Raw genomic sequence first — 17143 nt, 5'->3', positions numbered from 1 at the left:
TCCATTTATATTCAAACACTTAAAGAAATTTGCTGCAACAATAACACTGCTGGGTTTCACTTTTTTTTTACAGCTGCACAGTCAGCAAAGGACTGAAACACAAATAACCATACAGCTAATACATTTTTTAGTGACGATAGATTTTCTCTGCTGCAGTATGGGAAGTAAAGCCACCAACAAACACTGGGATTGGCCTCCATCTTTAAAAGTTTCAGTTGTATTCGCAGTGCAAATCATTACATATATCTTCTTCAGTTCTGATATCAACCCTTCTGTCCAATATTCAGTCATCAAAAACATGCAATGATTAAGATTTGAAACATTTTGGGGGTTCAAATACATTTTTTATTTCACCTATAAACTGATTACATATGTAATGCAATAATAAACATATATTCTAATAATCCAATTTCTATTTAACACTTTCATTCATGTGTACGTCAGAAAATGGTGGGTGAAATGTGAAGTTGTGATTTTTTTTTGTTTTTTGTTTTCTGTTTCTGCTGTTTCCGCTGCGTTCACATATCTCCGCACCAACATGACCCACATGGTTTAAATGTCCAGAGGTCCATCGCGGGATTCATTCATCTATTCTTGGTCTTTCTCTTCACCGTGCGTGATGATGTGGACCAAGTTATTGTAGTCCAGGTTCCCTGCAACATCTGGAGGGAACGCCGCAAACATCTGCTCCATCTGTGGGCACCAAGTCAAAATAACAGATTATATTTTTGACTGAATTACAAAAAAAAAAAAAAAAAAAAACGAAACTCCGCTATCTACTGTAACATCGTCAGAACCTCTTCGGCGGAGAACCGGTCCGCCTGGGTCGTTAGCATATTCGTCACACTGTGAAAACAAGAAGTGATGATGAGCAGAACCGGCGACTCGCTTCATCCGACGTTTGAGCACCGCACTGTTACTCACAAGTCCGTCTTTAACGACCCTTTCCCCTCAGGGTCGAACACTTTGAAAGCATTGAGGATGGTCTCCTCTGGGTCGGCACCTGAAGGTGGAAGATTGACAGCTCTGAGTCGATGAGGAGTTAAATAAAGGTAACTTTTTTTTTCTTTCTAATCTTTCTACAAGTGTCCAAATGCTCCTGGTATCCACACATGTGAGAAGGTGCCACGTAATTACGCCCTCGTTCACCTTTTAGTTTCTCTCCAAACATGGTGAGAAAGACGGTGAAATTAACCGGTCCCGGTGCCTCCTTCAGCATGTCATCAATCTCCTCCTGCTTGACGTTTAAACGGCCTGGAGAAAGATGGAAGATGAGGTGGAAGAGGGTTCAGGGCTGGAACTAATGATTATTTTAATTATTGATTCATCTCATGACTATTTCCTCCATTAATCGATTAATTGTTTGGTTGAAAAATGACCATCGTAACTGTCCCGCTGCCGCAGTTGACTTCCTCGGGTTGTCTCGTTTGGTCTGAAACCCAAAGGTACCGTTGAATGAGACGAGGAAAAGCAGCAAATTTGAGCAGTTAAAACCTGAGAGAGTTTGGCAATTTTTTTTCTGCATAAAAAAAAAAAAAATCCCTTCAGTAATAGAGGCTGTTCAGACCTGGCATCAGTATGTGTCCTGGTTGATCTGTCAAAGGTGGAAAAGATCCAAGTATGCCAGTTCACATCTGACATTTCATGGGTCATGAGTGACCAACTGTGATCACATCTCACTTCCCTGCTCTTTCTGCAAATAAACCCACCGTACAGAAACGTGTTGAAGCAACTGGCATTCAACACAATGAGACATCTTTGTTCACTGCAGCCTCATTTTAATGCGCCGTCAATTCGAAATTTGACGTTTGTAATTCACAACCTGAACCGTCCAGGCTCGATCGGTCAGTTTAGGCTTAGATTAGTTGATTATTCCAGCGGGTTTCAGGGGGTCGGGCCCTGCGCTGCGGTAGATCAATGAACTGTGCGAGGGGATCGGGGCCTCTTCCACAGCTGTAAGTCAGATGTTTGTCAGAAAACTAAAGACGAGGTAAACTTAAAAAAAAACAAAAAAACAACTAAACCCCAAGCGTCAGTGTGTTTTGTTTTTTTCTTCAGTAAACATCTGCCAGTTCAGTTTGCAGGTAAATCTCTACGACTTTCTGTACAGTTCAGCTGCGCTCGGCAGAAACATGCAGAATGTGTTTATTTCGACAAGAAATAAAAGAAGAGCAGGCAGAGATTTTTTGGATGTAACAAGTGTTTGAGTGGAACGAAAAAAAAAACCCAAAAAACCATCCAAAACAAAAGAACCTCCTTTAACGTGGCGGTAAAAGAACTACATGTATTTTTACTGCTTTTTAAAAAAAAAAAATTTAAACTGTTGAGGTGGTGGTGGATCTTTCAATGTGAACACATTTGCGCTCACAACGCTAAAAGAAAGTTGTTGGGTTTTTTTTGTCAATCGACCGGTTGCTTCTCTGACGTGATCACGTGAAACGGACTCGCATCCACGAACAGAAGGAGCCCACCTAAAGCTGCGAAGGTGTCTCTCAGGTCGTTCTTGTCAATGAAGCCGTCTCTGTTTTGGTCCATGATGGTGAAAGCCTGCGGAGAGATGAAACAGTGACACGTAATCAGTAATCAGACGCCGCAGAGTAAACGGCCCCAAAACTCAAAAACACTTGGCAGAGCACTGACTTCTTTGAACTCCTGGATCTGGGCCTGTTCAAACATGGAGAACACATTGGAGCCGGCTCCGTCCGCTCTCTTCTTTGCTTTCTTGGGCGCCTGCGGTGTGGGGGGGTGGGTGGGGAGGGGGGTGGGGGTGGAGGGAGGAGAGGAGAGGGGGGGGCGGGGGGGTACGATGACACTCTTAATTAGATCCAATACTAATGACGCGATCATCACCTGGCTCTGCTTCAGCTTCACTCGTTATCGGTTTTACTGTCACACACGCTCGCCCCTATGATAACGAGCCAATGATCAGCCAACTCAAGCTGTGTGCGCGTGTGCCTGTGTAAGTGTGTATGTAAAGGGGGGTTCGGAGGGCGGGGGCGGCGGCGGGGGGGGGGGGCATTAGTTGCACAACAGGCGAGGTTTATACCGGGGCACGCATTTCATTAGCGAGGATTACAAACACTGTCAGTTTGTTATGGAAATATTTACTCAAGCCTCCAATTTTTGGTAAGAATGCAGACTAAGCCCCCGGGAGGGTGTGGTCCTCCCTCTCCTGCGCTCCCACAGTCCTCTCCTCTGCCTCCTGCCGCCCCCCCCCCCCACACACACACCTCCCGGATCACATGAGGGATTATTCTATAGGGCCCGGGTGATGACAGGATGGTACACTGAGCCCTGTTTGATCAGAAATCCCTCGGAGGGAGGGATTACGTTGAGCTATTTACACAACTGCCAAGGAACTGTTAAAAACAGTGGAAAAGGGATGGCGGCGCGATGACATCATGTTGCTCGGATCCGCCGGCCTCTCGACAGCTGCTGTCTAACCCCTCGTTGTGGATTAGCTCTCAGAAGCACTTGTGTGTCTCGTTGGACGTGGACCTCTGGGGCCAAAAATTCATTTTTATCTTGGTTTTAAGAGGATTCGTGTAATCGTTGGGGGGAGGGGGGGACGACGACGAGGCAGGGTTTTAATTTCTTTCGATGCTGGTCGCGGTCGGACCGACACGAGCGTCAACGTTCGAAATAATACACCTCTTTCCAGCCCTCACCTGTTGCCTCTCCTCTCTCATTGTTTCAACCCCTCCTCACTACTATTCTTGTCGTCCTCTCCTGGTTTCCATTGTCTCCTCTCCTTTCCTCCCTTGTCTCCTTTTTGTCCCTCTTTTTCTCGTCTCTCTCATTTCTTTTCACCTTTTCCTTTCACTCCTTATTTCCTCGACTCAAATTTCCTCTCCTCTTCTCGTCTCCTCTCCTGTCCTCTATTCCTCCCTCGTCTCGTCCCCTTTTCTCCTCTCGCCTGCCTTTTCCTCATTTCCTATGTAAATATGTGTGTGTGTGTGTGTGTGTGTGTGTGTGTGTGTGTGTGTGTGTGTGTGTGTGTGTGTGTGTGTGTGTGTGTGTGTGTGTGTAACAACTTCCCGCTGTGGTTTTTATTGTAAAAAAAAAAAGAAAAATAGGACCATTAAGAGATTAGTTAAAGGTCAATGGTCGTCCCCCCCCCCCCCGTCCCGTCCCCTTCCCCTCTCCGTCTCTTCTTCAAACCACAATTACTTTGTACTCGTTTACAACAACAAAAATTTAATCATTGTGAGTGGACAAATATAATCAATAACTCATCAATAAAACAACTGGAGCTCTGTCCTATTGATTATTCTTTTTAATTTGTATTCAGTAGCCATAAGCATATTGACATGGAGCGTATTGATTCGTTATCGCTGGTGTGAGTAGAGCGAGATGTATAATTCATCAAAACAAACCGTGACAGTATACAGTGCTGTGCAAATATAGAATAATACTATATAAACACATTAGCCATGCGGCAGAACCGCAGCGCCTCCTCGCAGACTGGAGTTTTTAAAACAAGATTAAGTGCAGTGACAATGAAATCTGTGTCCACTCACCATGTCTCAGTGGGAGCTGGATGAGGACCAAACCGTACCCTCGCCGCTTTATGATGGGGGGGCCAGCGCACCAGCCGAGGGGCTAGATATACCGACCCCTTTCCACCCCCCCCCTTCTCCACCCCTAAATAATGCCGCATGCTTATGGGCTATAAATACCCAATGCCTTCTTTAGGCAGAGACCCCAGGTAAAGACGACCGTCCTCTCATCGCCACCGGCTACCATCGCCAGAGTTCATGAGATTTAGGGATAATAGCCAAACGCACATACCCCCGACCACGGAGGCCCCCCAGAATAACAACAGGACATAGCTCTGGCACAGGAAAGGCCGTTGTTTCGGGTGAGTGACAGTCGCACTTGATGGGATCCGTCACACAGCTGTCCCGTTAGTGCTCCGCAGGGACCCAGGCGGGGTTCGTGCTCCCGACGGGGGGCCGTTTCTCGGTAGCACAATAAACGGAACCGTTAGCCAAAGCTTCCTGAGCCCCAATAAGACCTGATCATAAACAGCATGCCTGCACAGTGGAAAACATTAGGAGGAGACAATGTGCGCATGATGTGTTTGAAGAACAATGGTGGTCAGTATTTCTCTTGTAACACTGTCGGACTGTTATTCAGTAATGCGGAGCAGCTCGGTTTAGGGCCCGCAGGCTGCGTTTGGACTTCATCGACTAAAAAAAAAAAAAACAACTTAAATTTGGTCCTAAATGAGTTTTATGGCTTACGTGCAGCATAATGCTGTAAAGCCTCCCTATTAAATGACGCTGGCCTGCATCTCTTCTACGAAGGTGTTTGATATTCTCTCGCTCTCGCTGATGCTCATGTGATGTTCGAGTGTCCTTCGTCACTGACTTTGAGCTGCCAGTCGACGTGAGAGATCGAGACAGCGGCGCGCTGACCACAGAACATTTACACAAATTTGGCAAGACTGTTTTTTGACAATAGTTTTTCCAAAATAATCAAATTACTCTCCCACAGATTAATGAGTACTATTGTGAAATGTTATTTACGATTTATAATGAAGCTTTTTTGTAATATATATCACGTTTTAATTAAATGTAATTTTACACAACATGGACATTTATTTTTGACCCGCGACCCTCCATCCAGAATATTTGGCTCTTAATAGGCACGTTTTGGGCTCCTCTGCGCTGATGACACTGAACTAGTTTAGAAAGTTAACAATAGACTTGTTTGATTTGAAACATAACATGACGAATTGAATTAGGTGAAGGCAGTTTAAGAGGATGTCAAGTTGACAGTCAAAAATCAAAGATGATGCCGTATGTGCGAATGTTCAAACGGGTACACAAAAGCAATAACTTTCATTATAATAAAATAACTCATCTTCAGTATTTCATACGGTTCAGACCGTAAATGCTGGATCGCCAGCCTCCGTTGTTCGGCACATTCGAGATTAAATAAAATAGTAGATAGCATGTGAAAGTGTTCAGTGTTGATTTGATTAGGTTTACATTACATACTGAATTATTAGCACGTAGAAAGATGCCAAAAAGATATGGAGGCAGGATATTAACAACCTTTATTGTCAGAACTGACATTGGTGCATTGAAACTGAACTTTACTGAGAATGTAATATAATGTGTTATAAAATAACACACACAAATAGAACAATTTCTAATTTACTTCAGCATCTTTTTCTATATTATGTTCTGAAAGAAAAAAAAGAAGCAAAAAATTCACATCCAACAACATTACTTATTCATTCATATGTATTTATTCTGTCTATATTTTTTTCCAGGGAGTCCCACTGAGATCATAAATCTCTTTTACAAAAATAGACCTGTCCGAGGCAGCCGCCATTATAAACTCACAACATCTACGCTCGTACGAAATGCTTGAGACCGATATTACAGATAAAATCCGCCAACCGTTTAATCGGTCGGGCTGGAGTGTGCATCGATATAGACAGTGCCAAAGTTGGTAAGAGCTCAAAAGTAACTGGACACTAAATATTGTGGTTCTGCGTGTTTGTCCGAGAAGCTGAAAACACTGACGTTTATTGATGGTTTCACTGCCAACGGGAGCAACAGGATGAATGCAGAGTATTACGGGAACCTTCAGACAAAATGCACCAGAACTCATTTTAGCACGTTACCAGAGCAATCAAAAGGGCTCTTTAAAGGGTGACGAGGTGGAATATCTTCAATCGCTTCATCTCGATGCGACTGAGCTGCATTTTCACTTAATACGTGTGAAACTAAAGAGAACACACACAGCGAGAGACAGTTTAAAACGTATTTATTTTTATATTCAGACGTGCTTTTCACTGGCTTATTTCTCATCTGGTGTCGTCGATTGGTTTGAAACTTTGGATACTTGCGTGAAAAGAGCCGCGTCTCGCACGCAGTTCTTACCACATCAACGTAAAGAGACTCGAATTACAGCTGAGATTCGGTACTTTAATGTTGCTTTAAACTCAACATGTCAAAAGCACAGTAGTTCCAACTTTCGAAATTAAATGTATTTGCATCTTCATCGATTTTCTAGAAACGGGACGAGAAATGATGACATAACATTTTTTTTCACAAGCCGTATCGGACATGAAATATTCTTCAAAGTACTTCAAATGCGTCTTTATGTTATGAATTCGTCATTTATCAACATAAAACATGGCCTGAATTCTTAATTGTTACTGTTATTTAAACGTTGGATGGTCTTCCAGTTATAGGATCCTTATTTTCCACCTAATGCCTATATCCTTTGCTGTGAGGAAAGTCTGCAGGTTTCCCTGCAGGAACGCAGACAAACGCGGCAGATTCATGAAGCTTGAAGCTCATATTTAGGAGATGTGGAGTTCATGTTTTTGTCACACTCTCATTTCTTTGACCTTTCATTTCCCCAGTTTGTCCAGTAGATAGTGCTGTCAACCCACCACATCCACCATCCAACCTGCCTCAGCCGGCTGATTACCAGCAGCACTGAATCAGCTCTGTTGTTTTCTACACCTTGAGTTAAATAGTTCCACATACGGTCCCAGAAATCATCTTCTGAGTGTACTGCTGCTCTTGAACTCATCTCACACCAAATGAGGTATTTAATTATGTTGATGTAATTTCTAGTCATAAAAATTGCAAGACATTATCACATTCCCTAATGAATAAATGATTAAACTTTTATCTGGTCCACTAATCACCTAACCATGTTAAATATTACTTTTAATACAGTCAAATTGCAGATGCATCGTGTTGGTTTGGCTACATGTTACGTGTTTATATTTGCAGGGTAGAAAACTTGAATTTGATGTTCTGCATCAAATTTGAGTTATTCACTCTGATGTTTTATGGCAGCGTGGACCCCTCTGGAGCAACACGGACCACAAGTTAGTCTGTTTACCCGATAAAAATTAAGTTAAGTCAACGATAACTGGAATACATACAGTAAGTAACTATAGTTCCCAGATTTAGCCTTTATCAAGCAAAGCAAAGGTTAAAATAGACACGCCGGCCCGCAACAGCAAAACGTGAGATAGCCACGCTTTGAGCTGTCTAGGCGTGAAAGTTACACGTTTTCCTGTAGTGGATGGAAATTAAACCTACTGCGTGCGTAGAGATATGTGACTTCCAAAAAACTTCCTTTGTTGCCTCTGTTACGGGACCTCGGTCACATGATTCCGGGTCACATAACATTTTCACGCGTGTAAGTTTCACGCTTACGAAAAAATGTGTAACTGTCACGCCCGGACAGCCCAAAGCGTGGCTATCTCACGTTTTGCCGTTGTGGACCGGCGTGTCTATTTCACGCTTTGCGCGCTAAGATGTGTCGCGTAAACCTGCTCAGGCAAAGCAGAGATCTTTCGCATTTTGACAGGCATAACATTAAGTTACGTTTTAACTCGGATGTGTGGTTAAATAAAAGCTGAAATGCTCTACGAGATAATGATCGCTGGAGAAGAAACCACGATGAGTAAAACATTTACACAGTTAAGAAATGAGGGTTTATACTGCACATCTGATCATTCAGGAATTAATGTCCAATGGATGATTTACAACGTGGTGCTAAGAAAGCAAAAATATCCTCCAGGATAAGAGACCTATAGTTCGAAACTTTCTAAAAACATGTATTTCTTTTCCAATGAACACTTGAAATGATGATTGCACTTCAATGAGAGGGCATTAGAAAAACCTAAGCAACACTTTGGTGGTTAATGTTTTCCTTCTCATCCAAGTAAATATGGGACAGTTTTTTTGTCGGAGCTTTTTACCCCCATCAAAGTCACCAAAGAAGCTGCTATCATTCATCAAAAAGAATGACATTTCATTAAATATACTGTCGGCGTTTTTTTTCAAAGACACACGGTAATTTGAAATCCCTCATTCAGTGACCTCATCAAAACAATGATTTTACTGCTCTCAGATGGAAAAAAAAAAAAAAAAAAAGCTCTCATTTTAAGTAACCACGCGGTACTTTTTTAGATTAAGCTTCTTCTTTTTTTTCTTTCAGAATACTGTATTAATTTGAATGGAGGTGCCGAGGTCAGTGGAAGAAGCCCGTGGTGCTTTGTTGATGGCGCCGGTGAATGTGAGGTCAAGATTATATTCAGAAGTACGGGACTGATTGAGGCCATGAGATTCAGCAAATTTTTTTTTTTTTTTTTTTTTTTTCCAAAAGGCTGAGTGTGGATTCAGGTGCGAGGGGAGTGGGAGGACAGAGGTGGGAGGGGGGGGGGGGGACCAACCAGACAAAGCATCAGCGTCTGGAGGTGGAGATTGTGGGTTTTTTAAAGTCCCACCTGGGTCCCTGCAGAGCTCGGGCGCTCTACATTCCTGTTCAGCCAGAACACAGTGTTCCTATCTGGCATCTGAAAGTGTCTGCGATTAACAAACGCTCTGCCCGATCTGCTGGCACGGGGAGTTTCTTTCGGTGTGAGCAGGTTGTGCTATTGGGCACGGAGACAAGGTTAAAGATTTAATTAAGAAAACAGTGTGTTCTGTATGTCCTTACTTTACTGGAGTGTCCTGGATGAGAGCTTCAGTCTGTCTCGCCCCTGCGTTGGAAGTGCATGTCTTGTTTTAAAAACAGATGTGTTGTATACTTAAAATGGTAATTAGAATAAAAGCTCAATTCTGGATGATGAATGTTTGGGGGAAAAAAAAAAAAAAAATCAGGAAATCATTGAACATCACCAAACTGGGGGCTGATGCTATTTCTTAAATCCTAATTATTATACTCGCACCTTTAATGAGTTGTAAAAATTAAAAAAGCCCTCCTAGGTCTTCTATTACCCTAATATGAATCCTGGTTTTTTTTTTTTTTTCCTATCGTCCTTATTTCATTTGAATCCGGCATTTTGAGCCTTACCCCGGAGTCACAAATAAAATGCAATAAGCAAAAAAAACTTTTAATAATCTGCCTTCACTTCCCCCCCTTAGGTGTTTGTCTGTGGCAGAGGAATATGTCATTGTCCCTTGAGGAGCTTTTGAATATGACTCATGAGAGTATTATTTTCATAAGGGATATCAGCGAGAAGCTTCTGAGGCAGGTGGCTGCAAACCGGGGTTTTTTTTTGTTTTTTTTTCTTTGATGGATACCTTCACTAGGGTGATAATGGTATAATTAATGGAGGAAATCACACCATGCTCATCTGCACGTATAACCTGGTGGCGTCAGCAGGGGGAGCACCTGGCAACCAAGCAGCAGCACAGCAGCACACTGTATGTGCATGTGTGCTCGCCTGACCAGAGGAGTGAGTTATTTTAAGTAGACAAAGAGCACCCTCATGCTTTATTAAGATACGCAAAGTTCATTTTTTTTCTGCTCAAAATGTGGCTTAAAAAAAAGAAGCAGCCTAACAATGAATGCGTGCAGATTTACGCTTAATATGTATGCAAAATGAAAGGAAATAACCAATAAAGTCACGATGGCTTTGAGCCAAATGTATCCACAGGAAAAAAAAAAATAATCAAAATACAGTAAACAACCATAATCCCAACATATGACATGTTTAAAGGTTGTGAAATTGCTTTGCAGGTCGTAATTTGCAGCATCAGTAAATAGGTTTTGATATACATCTAAAAAAAAAAACCCCACTTATTTCATATTTTTTGCAGGTAATTTGCAGTATTCGTGTAAAATGTCCTTTAAATCTCGGTTTAATTGGTCTAATTTGCCTAAAAAGAAAAAGGCACGTGGATCTGGTGACATCCTGATAATAGTTAGGACCACATGTATCGATAATGTATTCTAATTTATTTATTTTTTGTGACTCTGCCTCTAATTATGCAGCCCCCGCGTGCTCCCGTAATAAACACGCAAAAAAAAAAAAAAAAAAAAAAAAAAAGTAGGCTTGGCCAAATTCCCAGAACTCCACTAATCTACACATCATCTCCTTTCCTTTCCCAGACCGTATCGATCAACCTCGTGGCTTTACGTCAGTATTGATAACTTTGCTAAAGCAACAAAAAAAAAAACCAAAAAAAAACCCAAAAACCCCCCAAAAAATCAAGTCCATTTAACGTTGAGGACGGAGGCACCGCGGAGCTCTTTTTACTTTTCAAAGACCTGATTTTTTTCAATTTTTTTTTTTTTTTTTTTGTATTTTATTTTCTTGCTTCAGTACTTCTTTTTTTTTTTTTTTCCCCTTACTTCTTCTAAACACACACACAAAAAAAAACAACCATGTTGGCCGACTTGTCAAACATATCGGTGGACTCTACGTGTGTTCGTTACTTTTTGTAAAAAAAAAAAAAAAAAAAAAAAAAAAAAAAAAAAAGGGAAAGACAGAAAAGTGGGCCCGGTGATCGTTGTTTAACGAGGGGGAATCCAGCCCACATATTTATTGCAGCCGCTGAAAAAAAATCTCCTCAATATCCCCCAAGATGGCCGCCGATGTAGGATCGATGTTTCAATATTGGAAGAAATTTGATCTACGGCGGCTCCAGGTTAGTGCTATTCTCACCTTTCTCGGCTTATTTTTTTCCAGCGGTACGTCTTCCTCGCGGCGCCCCCGCGTCCGTCGCCTCGTTTCGGGCGACCGCAACCGCCGGCGGATCGCTGCAATTTTGATAGTTATTAGAAATTGATCCCTCTCTTCTTTGCCTTTGTTCAGTTCAATCATTGATCAAGCGGCGGAGCGACACCGCGGAGCAGCGCGAGCCTCTCCGCGCGTCGGCCACACCGATCTGGGATCAGCACCGCGGACAGCACCGATGTTTACACGCGTTAGGCTCTTTTTTTTTTTTTTTTTTTTTTTTTTCCCTTCCTATAATAATCTTATTCCTCTCCATCCGTGCGCGTGCAGCACCGCCGCACTTACATGTACGGAAACTTTTAATGCGCCTCTCTTGAATCGCTGCTTCTCTTTTGGACGTTAACTTTTTTTTTTCTTTCTTTCTTTCTTTCTTTCTTTCTTTCTTTCTTTCTTTCTTTCTTTCTTTCTTTCTTTCTTTCTTTCTTTCTTTCTTTCCCACCCAGCTTAATGTTTTATGCGGTTTTATGTCGACGGATCGTTGCGTCGCTTTGCTGCATCTTTCTGTCGCTTATTTTATTTTTTATTTTTTATTTTTTTTCCACACGTTTTTCGCAATTTGCATGTCGGGAAGTTGGAAAGTTTATTTTGTGGACGTCGGGCTCGTTTCGTGAGGAAATGAATGTGCAGACTTTAAGACGGCGTTAGTCGGTGATAGTTCTTATTTTTTTAATTTTTTTTTTTACAATTTTTTTTTTTTTTTTTAATTTATTTTTGCGGCTGAAGCTCCGGACTGTTATGTCGCTAATGTGTCTGATTGATAGCGTGGAGAAATGTGGCAGGTGAGCAGTTTGTTTGTATTGCAGCTGTAATAACGTGCACATACAGTAGTCCCAGTATTTAAAAAAAAAAAAAAAAAGGAAATAACGTGGCAGCTTCCCTTGTAGCCTCTTTAGCTTCACAGCTCAAAGTTGCATTTATAAACCACAGCTTGTAGTCCTGGAAGCTAAAAATAAAATAAAGCTAAACGCTGTTTGCGGTGTCCACTCCACCCCTCCAGCCTGCACCCTGCACGCCCCCCCCCTCGACCCCCTCCCCATCCTTCCCTTCTCCTGGAGCCGCATAGGGCTGCTTGCTCGGCCGGGGGTGGGCAGCCAGGCAGCCAGGCAGGCAGGCAGGCAAGGGAGGCGGGGAGAGGTGGGGAGGGTTGGTGGTGGAGGTGGTGGGTGGTGGGGGGAGCTGTGTAATTGTATTCCCCGCTAATGTTTGTAAATCAGCCTCGGCCGGCGCAAGGGCACCGTCTCTGCCGTTTGACTGATGTTCTGTAACATGAGAGATGACAGGAGCGTGGCTGTCCGGCTGCCTCGGAAAAAAAAAAAAAAAAAAGCCGCCCATAGCGAGGAGGAGCAGGAATCAGATGTTGGTGTTTGGTGGTTGGTGGTGTTTGGTGGATGCTGGCGGCTCTCTCTCCGTCGTCTTGTGCGGGTCGAGTTGTTATTCCAGCCGGCTGGACATCTCTCTCTCTCTCTCAGTCCAGGATCCAGCAGAAGGGACGAGAGGAAAAAAAAAAGAAAAGAAAAGGGGGAAAGCTATTGTTGTTGTTGTTGTTGTTGTTGCGGCTCCTTGCATGCAGCTCTCTTTGCTGGCTCAGATGTATACATGCAAAAGGTTTTTAGTTTTTTTTTTTTTTTTTGCTGCTTCTATTTTCATTCAAATGTGCAAGCCTGCGAGGAGCTCAATCTGAGCTGCCCCTTCAGGATGCCCAGGCCATTACCCAGTGTCATGAGCAGGGATGTGATGGTGTATACCTTAAAAAAAAAAAAAAAAGAAGAGGATGAAGCCATCCTCTTCTCAGCGATCATCACATTACAACAGAAAAATTCAGGATACCTGCAGAAAAGTGTGAACTCGTACTGCGAAGTACCTAAATCTACTTCTGCGGGATTATTGTCTGTTTACCGACAGGTATTCCAACGAGGAATAGCGTGACTGTATTTACTTGTACGTTATAGTCCAGGTGACGTTGTGGTTCATGCAAACGGGGTCACTTTGCTGACATGCCCCGCCTGCAGAAATGCACACGCATCAGTCCGCAAAGTTAAACCTGCACAAGCTAAAATACACACATATAACCTGTCTTGAATTTTAGCGTCTCCGACCGGGTGCGCTTCGACTTCCTGGAACGGTGTTATTACGTTGTCTTGCACGGCGGCGGCGGTGGCGCCCCCCCCCCTCCTCCTCCTCCATCCCTTCCCTCTCCCCTCCCCCCTTAAACGATGCACACGTGGACGCCTTTTGAAAAGCGTAATTGCATTTTGCTCCTGAAAAACTCTTGAAACCTTTAATATTTTCACAGGACTAGCGCGGGATTTGATCACATTATCGTCCTGACAGCCGCTCTGGTAAATATTCTCCACGAAGCTTTTCCACGGTTGCAAACAGGCCCCGTAGCTTAAATGTGACATCCTCTGCTACGTGTGTCAGAAATCAATTAATTCACTTATTTTCTCATTCAGTCATGGTTGGAGTCCCTCGTTTTTCTGCTGGTGTGAAATCACGACAGCTGTTTTCAACCACGTACGTGCCCCCCCACCCCCCCCTCCCGCCCCCTCCCCGTATAAGAAGCGTGTTGCGGTATATCCGAGGAGATGTTAGCACCTCACGCCGGGGCGTTTATTTTCTCATTACCAGTTATTAGATCAGTAAACTGAGTGTGCAAGGGTGTTTTTTTTTTGTGTTTTTTTTTTTGTGTGTGTGTGCGTGTTTGTGCAGTGGATTTGTGCCTCCGAGTCGTACAAGATGAATAATTCACCTGCAGGCTGATGAAAAGAGGGCAGGGAAAGTGCGAAGCGCTGAGGTGGAGTGACCTTGGTTTCCCGCTGGCTGCAGGTCACCCGGCCGTTGCTGTGGTAATCATTCACACCGAGCCAGATGGCATTTCCGTGGGCGAGCGTGAAAAGGACGGGTCAGGGTCTGTCCTGCCAGGTCCTGCCAGGCCCCAGAAACGACTCTGGGCACACGTGGTTACCTGGGGAGACGGAGAGAGAGACGGAGGTGGAGAGAGTTTGGGGGCAGCCAGGTGATGAGGAAGGTGTGGTCGAACCAGGTGGGAAACGCATTTAATGTTTCGTTGGCTCCCGTCACCTGAAATTCAGCTTCTGATCATCACGCCTTTTTAATTTGCCCCCCCCCCCCCCCCCGCCCCCTTTTAAGCCACCCGGAGAAAAGGATCTGCACGGATATCCTCCAAGCAAACCAAACAGACTCCATTCTGCTTGTTTTTTTTTTACTTCAGAAAACTCGGGCTTTGCCGACTTCACTACCAGCTACTTTAATCTTCTTCTCTGTTGTCGCTGGACGATGTCGCATCGCCGCGCTCGCACGGCGAAATTACTGCTCCGCTCGTTTGGTCCTGTGTTGTCGTGTTTTCTTTTTCGTTTCTTTTCTCGGCCTTGTTTCCAACCTTCTCTCTCTAAAAAAAAAAAAAAAAAAAAAAATCTAAGAGGCAGGAGTTTTTTTTTTAGTTTTTTTTTTTTTTAGATCAGGAACAAAAGCTTGTGATTGTACTACATTTAGCATGACTCAGTTGCTCTGGTGTCAGCTCTAATCCACACACAGAGACAACAGTATTGCCAAACAGTGAAATTGCTTTGCAGCCTGTGAGCCTGGCTGCCTCCGCTGCCAGCCTTGCTCTGTGTGCTGTTTGCCAGTAGCTCCTCCACACACACACACACACACACACACACACACACACACACACACACACAATGTCACACACACACACACACACACACACACTAACCCTGCAATCTCAAATTGGCTGTGAAAATCGCTCTCTGTCTTCCTTTCATTCATGCTTTCGTATATTTGTTTGCTGATATTGTTAATGTCACATGCATCAGTGTAATCTCATTGTAGCGGAGTGTAAGTGAGTCCACAGCGCCTCAGATCTTGTATTATTTATCCTAATGACTGTATCGTTTCATTCACATGCCGTGGGTAGTAGCTATGAAAGGATTTTAAAGCTGACCTCCTCGGCGACTGCTTCATGCGCTTTCACTATCTCGTTTTTCAACGCTCGTCTTGTCGTCAGATCTCTCTCTCCCCCCCCCCCCACCTGAATCTTCCCGGCGGATGAAGTTTGACGTGCTCGGATGTGCCAGCTATACTCGCGCTCCCGTGTAAACGTATAAACATTTGTTGGCGTGCGTTTACGTTCTTCCGACTCCTGCGAATCGATGGGTGGGGCTTGTCTGTCACGGTCCCCCCACCCTCCCACCCCCGTGCACCCACGCCTCCCCCTCCAACAACATCCTTCAGGTCGCCCCTCTCTTCCTTTGACAGTGACAACAAAGCAAATAAGAAGAGAGAGGGGAGCTTCTTCTTCTTTTTTTTTTTTTTTTTTTTTTTTAACAGGACTATCTGGGGCAAATTGAGATGTGAAATCCAGGAGCCATAACCCCCCCCCCCCCCCACACCACCTACCCACCCGCTACATAAAACGAAGGGGGAACATTAGAGAGCGAGAGGAGTGAAACAGACTTCAGCATTAAGCTGTTTAACCTCTCTGTGTAGCATTAGTGGTAGAGACTTCAAAGCAGATGCTTCGGCGTTTGGAAGCAGAATGACAAATGGGTTTAGAGACAGCCACGGTGAGCATTCTCACAGGAAGACTAGGCCTGTCATTAATGTCAGCTTAATCACTTTGACCTTCCTTCAAGTAGATTTCCATACCTATCCAATCATTTTGCCGTGCTCAGGTCTGCCTGTTTGCAGACTGCTGAACGTGCTGCCGTCGGATAAGCTCCCCCGGTGTGTGTGTGTGTGTGTGACGATGTTACTGTTTATATCGGCTAAGTTGTACACTTGAAATGTCCCCGAGAGCTGCGATTATTAGTAGTGTGTGTGTGTGTGTGTGCGTGCGCGGTGGTTCGTGCAAAAACTACAAAACAAACACTTTTAGCTCTTGACATGTGTGCGTTTCTGAGACGTCTTCCCTCCGCCGCGGTACAGCGGCGCTGATTGCGATTTACTTTTCTAAAGATATTTCCAGCGGCAGAAAGCGTCTTTCGATTCCTCGGACCAGCAATCCACCAGTTTCAGTCCCTAAACAGCTCATGAAACTTGTCACGGGAAAGCGGCCGAGAATAGCTTTCTTTGGTGGATTGTAACCTAAAGGTGGAAAGCCAGTCGCGCAGCGGTAACGTAGCTTCTATCCACTGGGGGGCAGCGTTGAGTCCACCGCTGCTGTATTGGCGAAGCAAAAACAAGAAATCCTCCGCCATCTTTGATTTGAGGTAGTTTGTATTGATTGTAATCACAGACTGTTTATAAAAGTGGACACAAGCTTCCGGGTGCAATGCCACCGAGTGCCACTAGAGGTCGGCTCACAAAAAGCCTCCGGCGCCACAGACTCCCGTTCAACTTCTCACTTAAAATTCGAAGCCAATACAGTTTTTCCCACAAGTTCTCACGGTGTTGTCAGCTAAAGTCGCTCCTTCTTCTTATTTTTTTGGCCGTCCATCTGAAAATAATCCCGTCATTAACTAGAAAATAAGCCTCAAAAAGCTGTGCCGTTTTGGGGGGCGTGTCTGTTTGATTGACAGGCCGGTGGCGCAGTCAGGTTACAGCCATCGGTCGGCGGGACGTAGTAGCGTCGGGTTTCCAGTCAGATCCCCCAGCGCGTCCAAATAT

The 17143-nt window shown here is 44.0% G+C and overlaps 2 protein-coding genes across 3 annotated transcripts in view; one reads left to right on the top strand and one right to left on the bottom strand.

Moving 5' to 3' along the window:
* Positions 1 to 322: 322 nt before the first annotated feature.
* On the bottom strand, positions 323 to 4627 carry myl2b (myosin, light chain 2b, regulatory, cardiac, slow). Its single transcript, XM_069701586.1, has 7 exons — positions 4521 to 4627; positions 2641 to 2730; positions 2472 to 2547; positions 1150 to 1254; positions 925 to 1003; positions 798 to 846; positions 323 to 693 (listed from the first exon to the last, which is right to left on the bottom strand). Exons 1-7 carry the CDS (start codon positions 4521 to 4523, stop codon positions 589 to 591), a joined length of 507 nt encoding a protein of 168 aa, XP_069557687.1. The 5' UTR covers positions 4524 to 4627; the 3' UTR covers positions 323 to 588.
* Positions 4628 to 10641: 6014 nt separating this feature from the next.
* cux2b (cut-like homeobox 2b) overlaps positions 10642 to 17143 on the top strand; it is a 96335-nt gene continuing 89833 nt past the window's right edge. For both annotated transcript variants that reach the window (XM_069701585.1, XM_069701584.1), the window contains exon 1: positions 10642 to 11423. In XM_069701585.1, the coding sequence (XP_069557686.1) occupies positions 11361 to 11423 (63 nt within the window). In that variant the 5' untranslated portion in view covers positions 10642 to 11360. The remainder of the gene's footprint in view (positions 11424 to 17143) is intronic.

The sequence above is a fragment of the Brachyistius frenatus genome, unplaced genomic scaffold (assembly GCF_029030835.1).
Source record: "Brachyistius frenatus isolate BFR_SWC_R1_liver_20210118 unplaced genomic scaffold, ASM2903083v1 Contig_37, whole genome shotgun sequence".
In the NCBI taxonomy this organism is placed as follows: domain Eukaryota; kingdom Metazoa; phylum Chordata; class Actinopteri; family Embiotocidae; genus Brachyistius; species Brachyistius frenatus.
Note: the sequence above shows the minus strand (reverse complement) of the source record. Positions and strands in the feature narration are given on the sequence as shown.

Excerpts from the sequence above, each read along its gene's own strand:
- myl2b (XM_069701586.1), bottom strand. Across the intron at positions 1,004-1,149 it reads GTTTGGAGAGAAACTAAAAG|GTGCCGACCCAGAGGAGACC; the intron begins GTGAACGAGGGC and ends TTCCACCTTCAG. Across the intron at positions 694-797 it reads ACCGGTTCTCCGCCGAAGAG|ATGGAGCAGATGTTTGCGGC; the intron begins GTTCTGACGATG and ends TGGTGCCCACAG.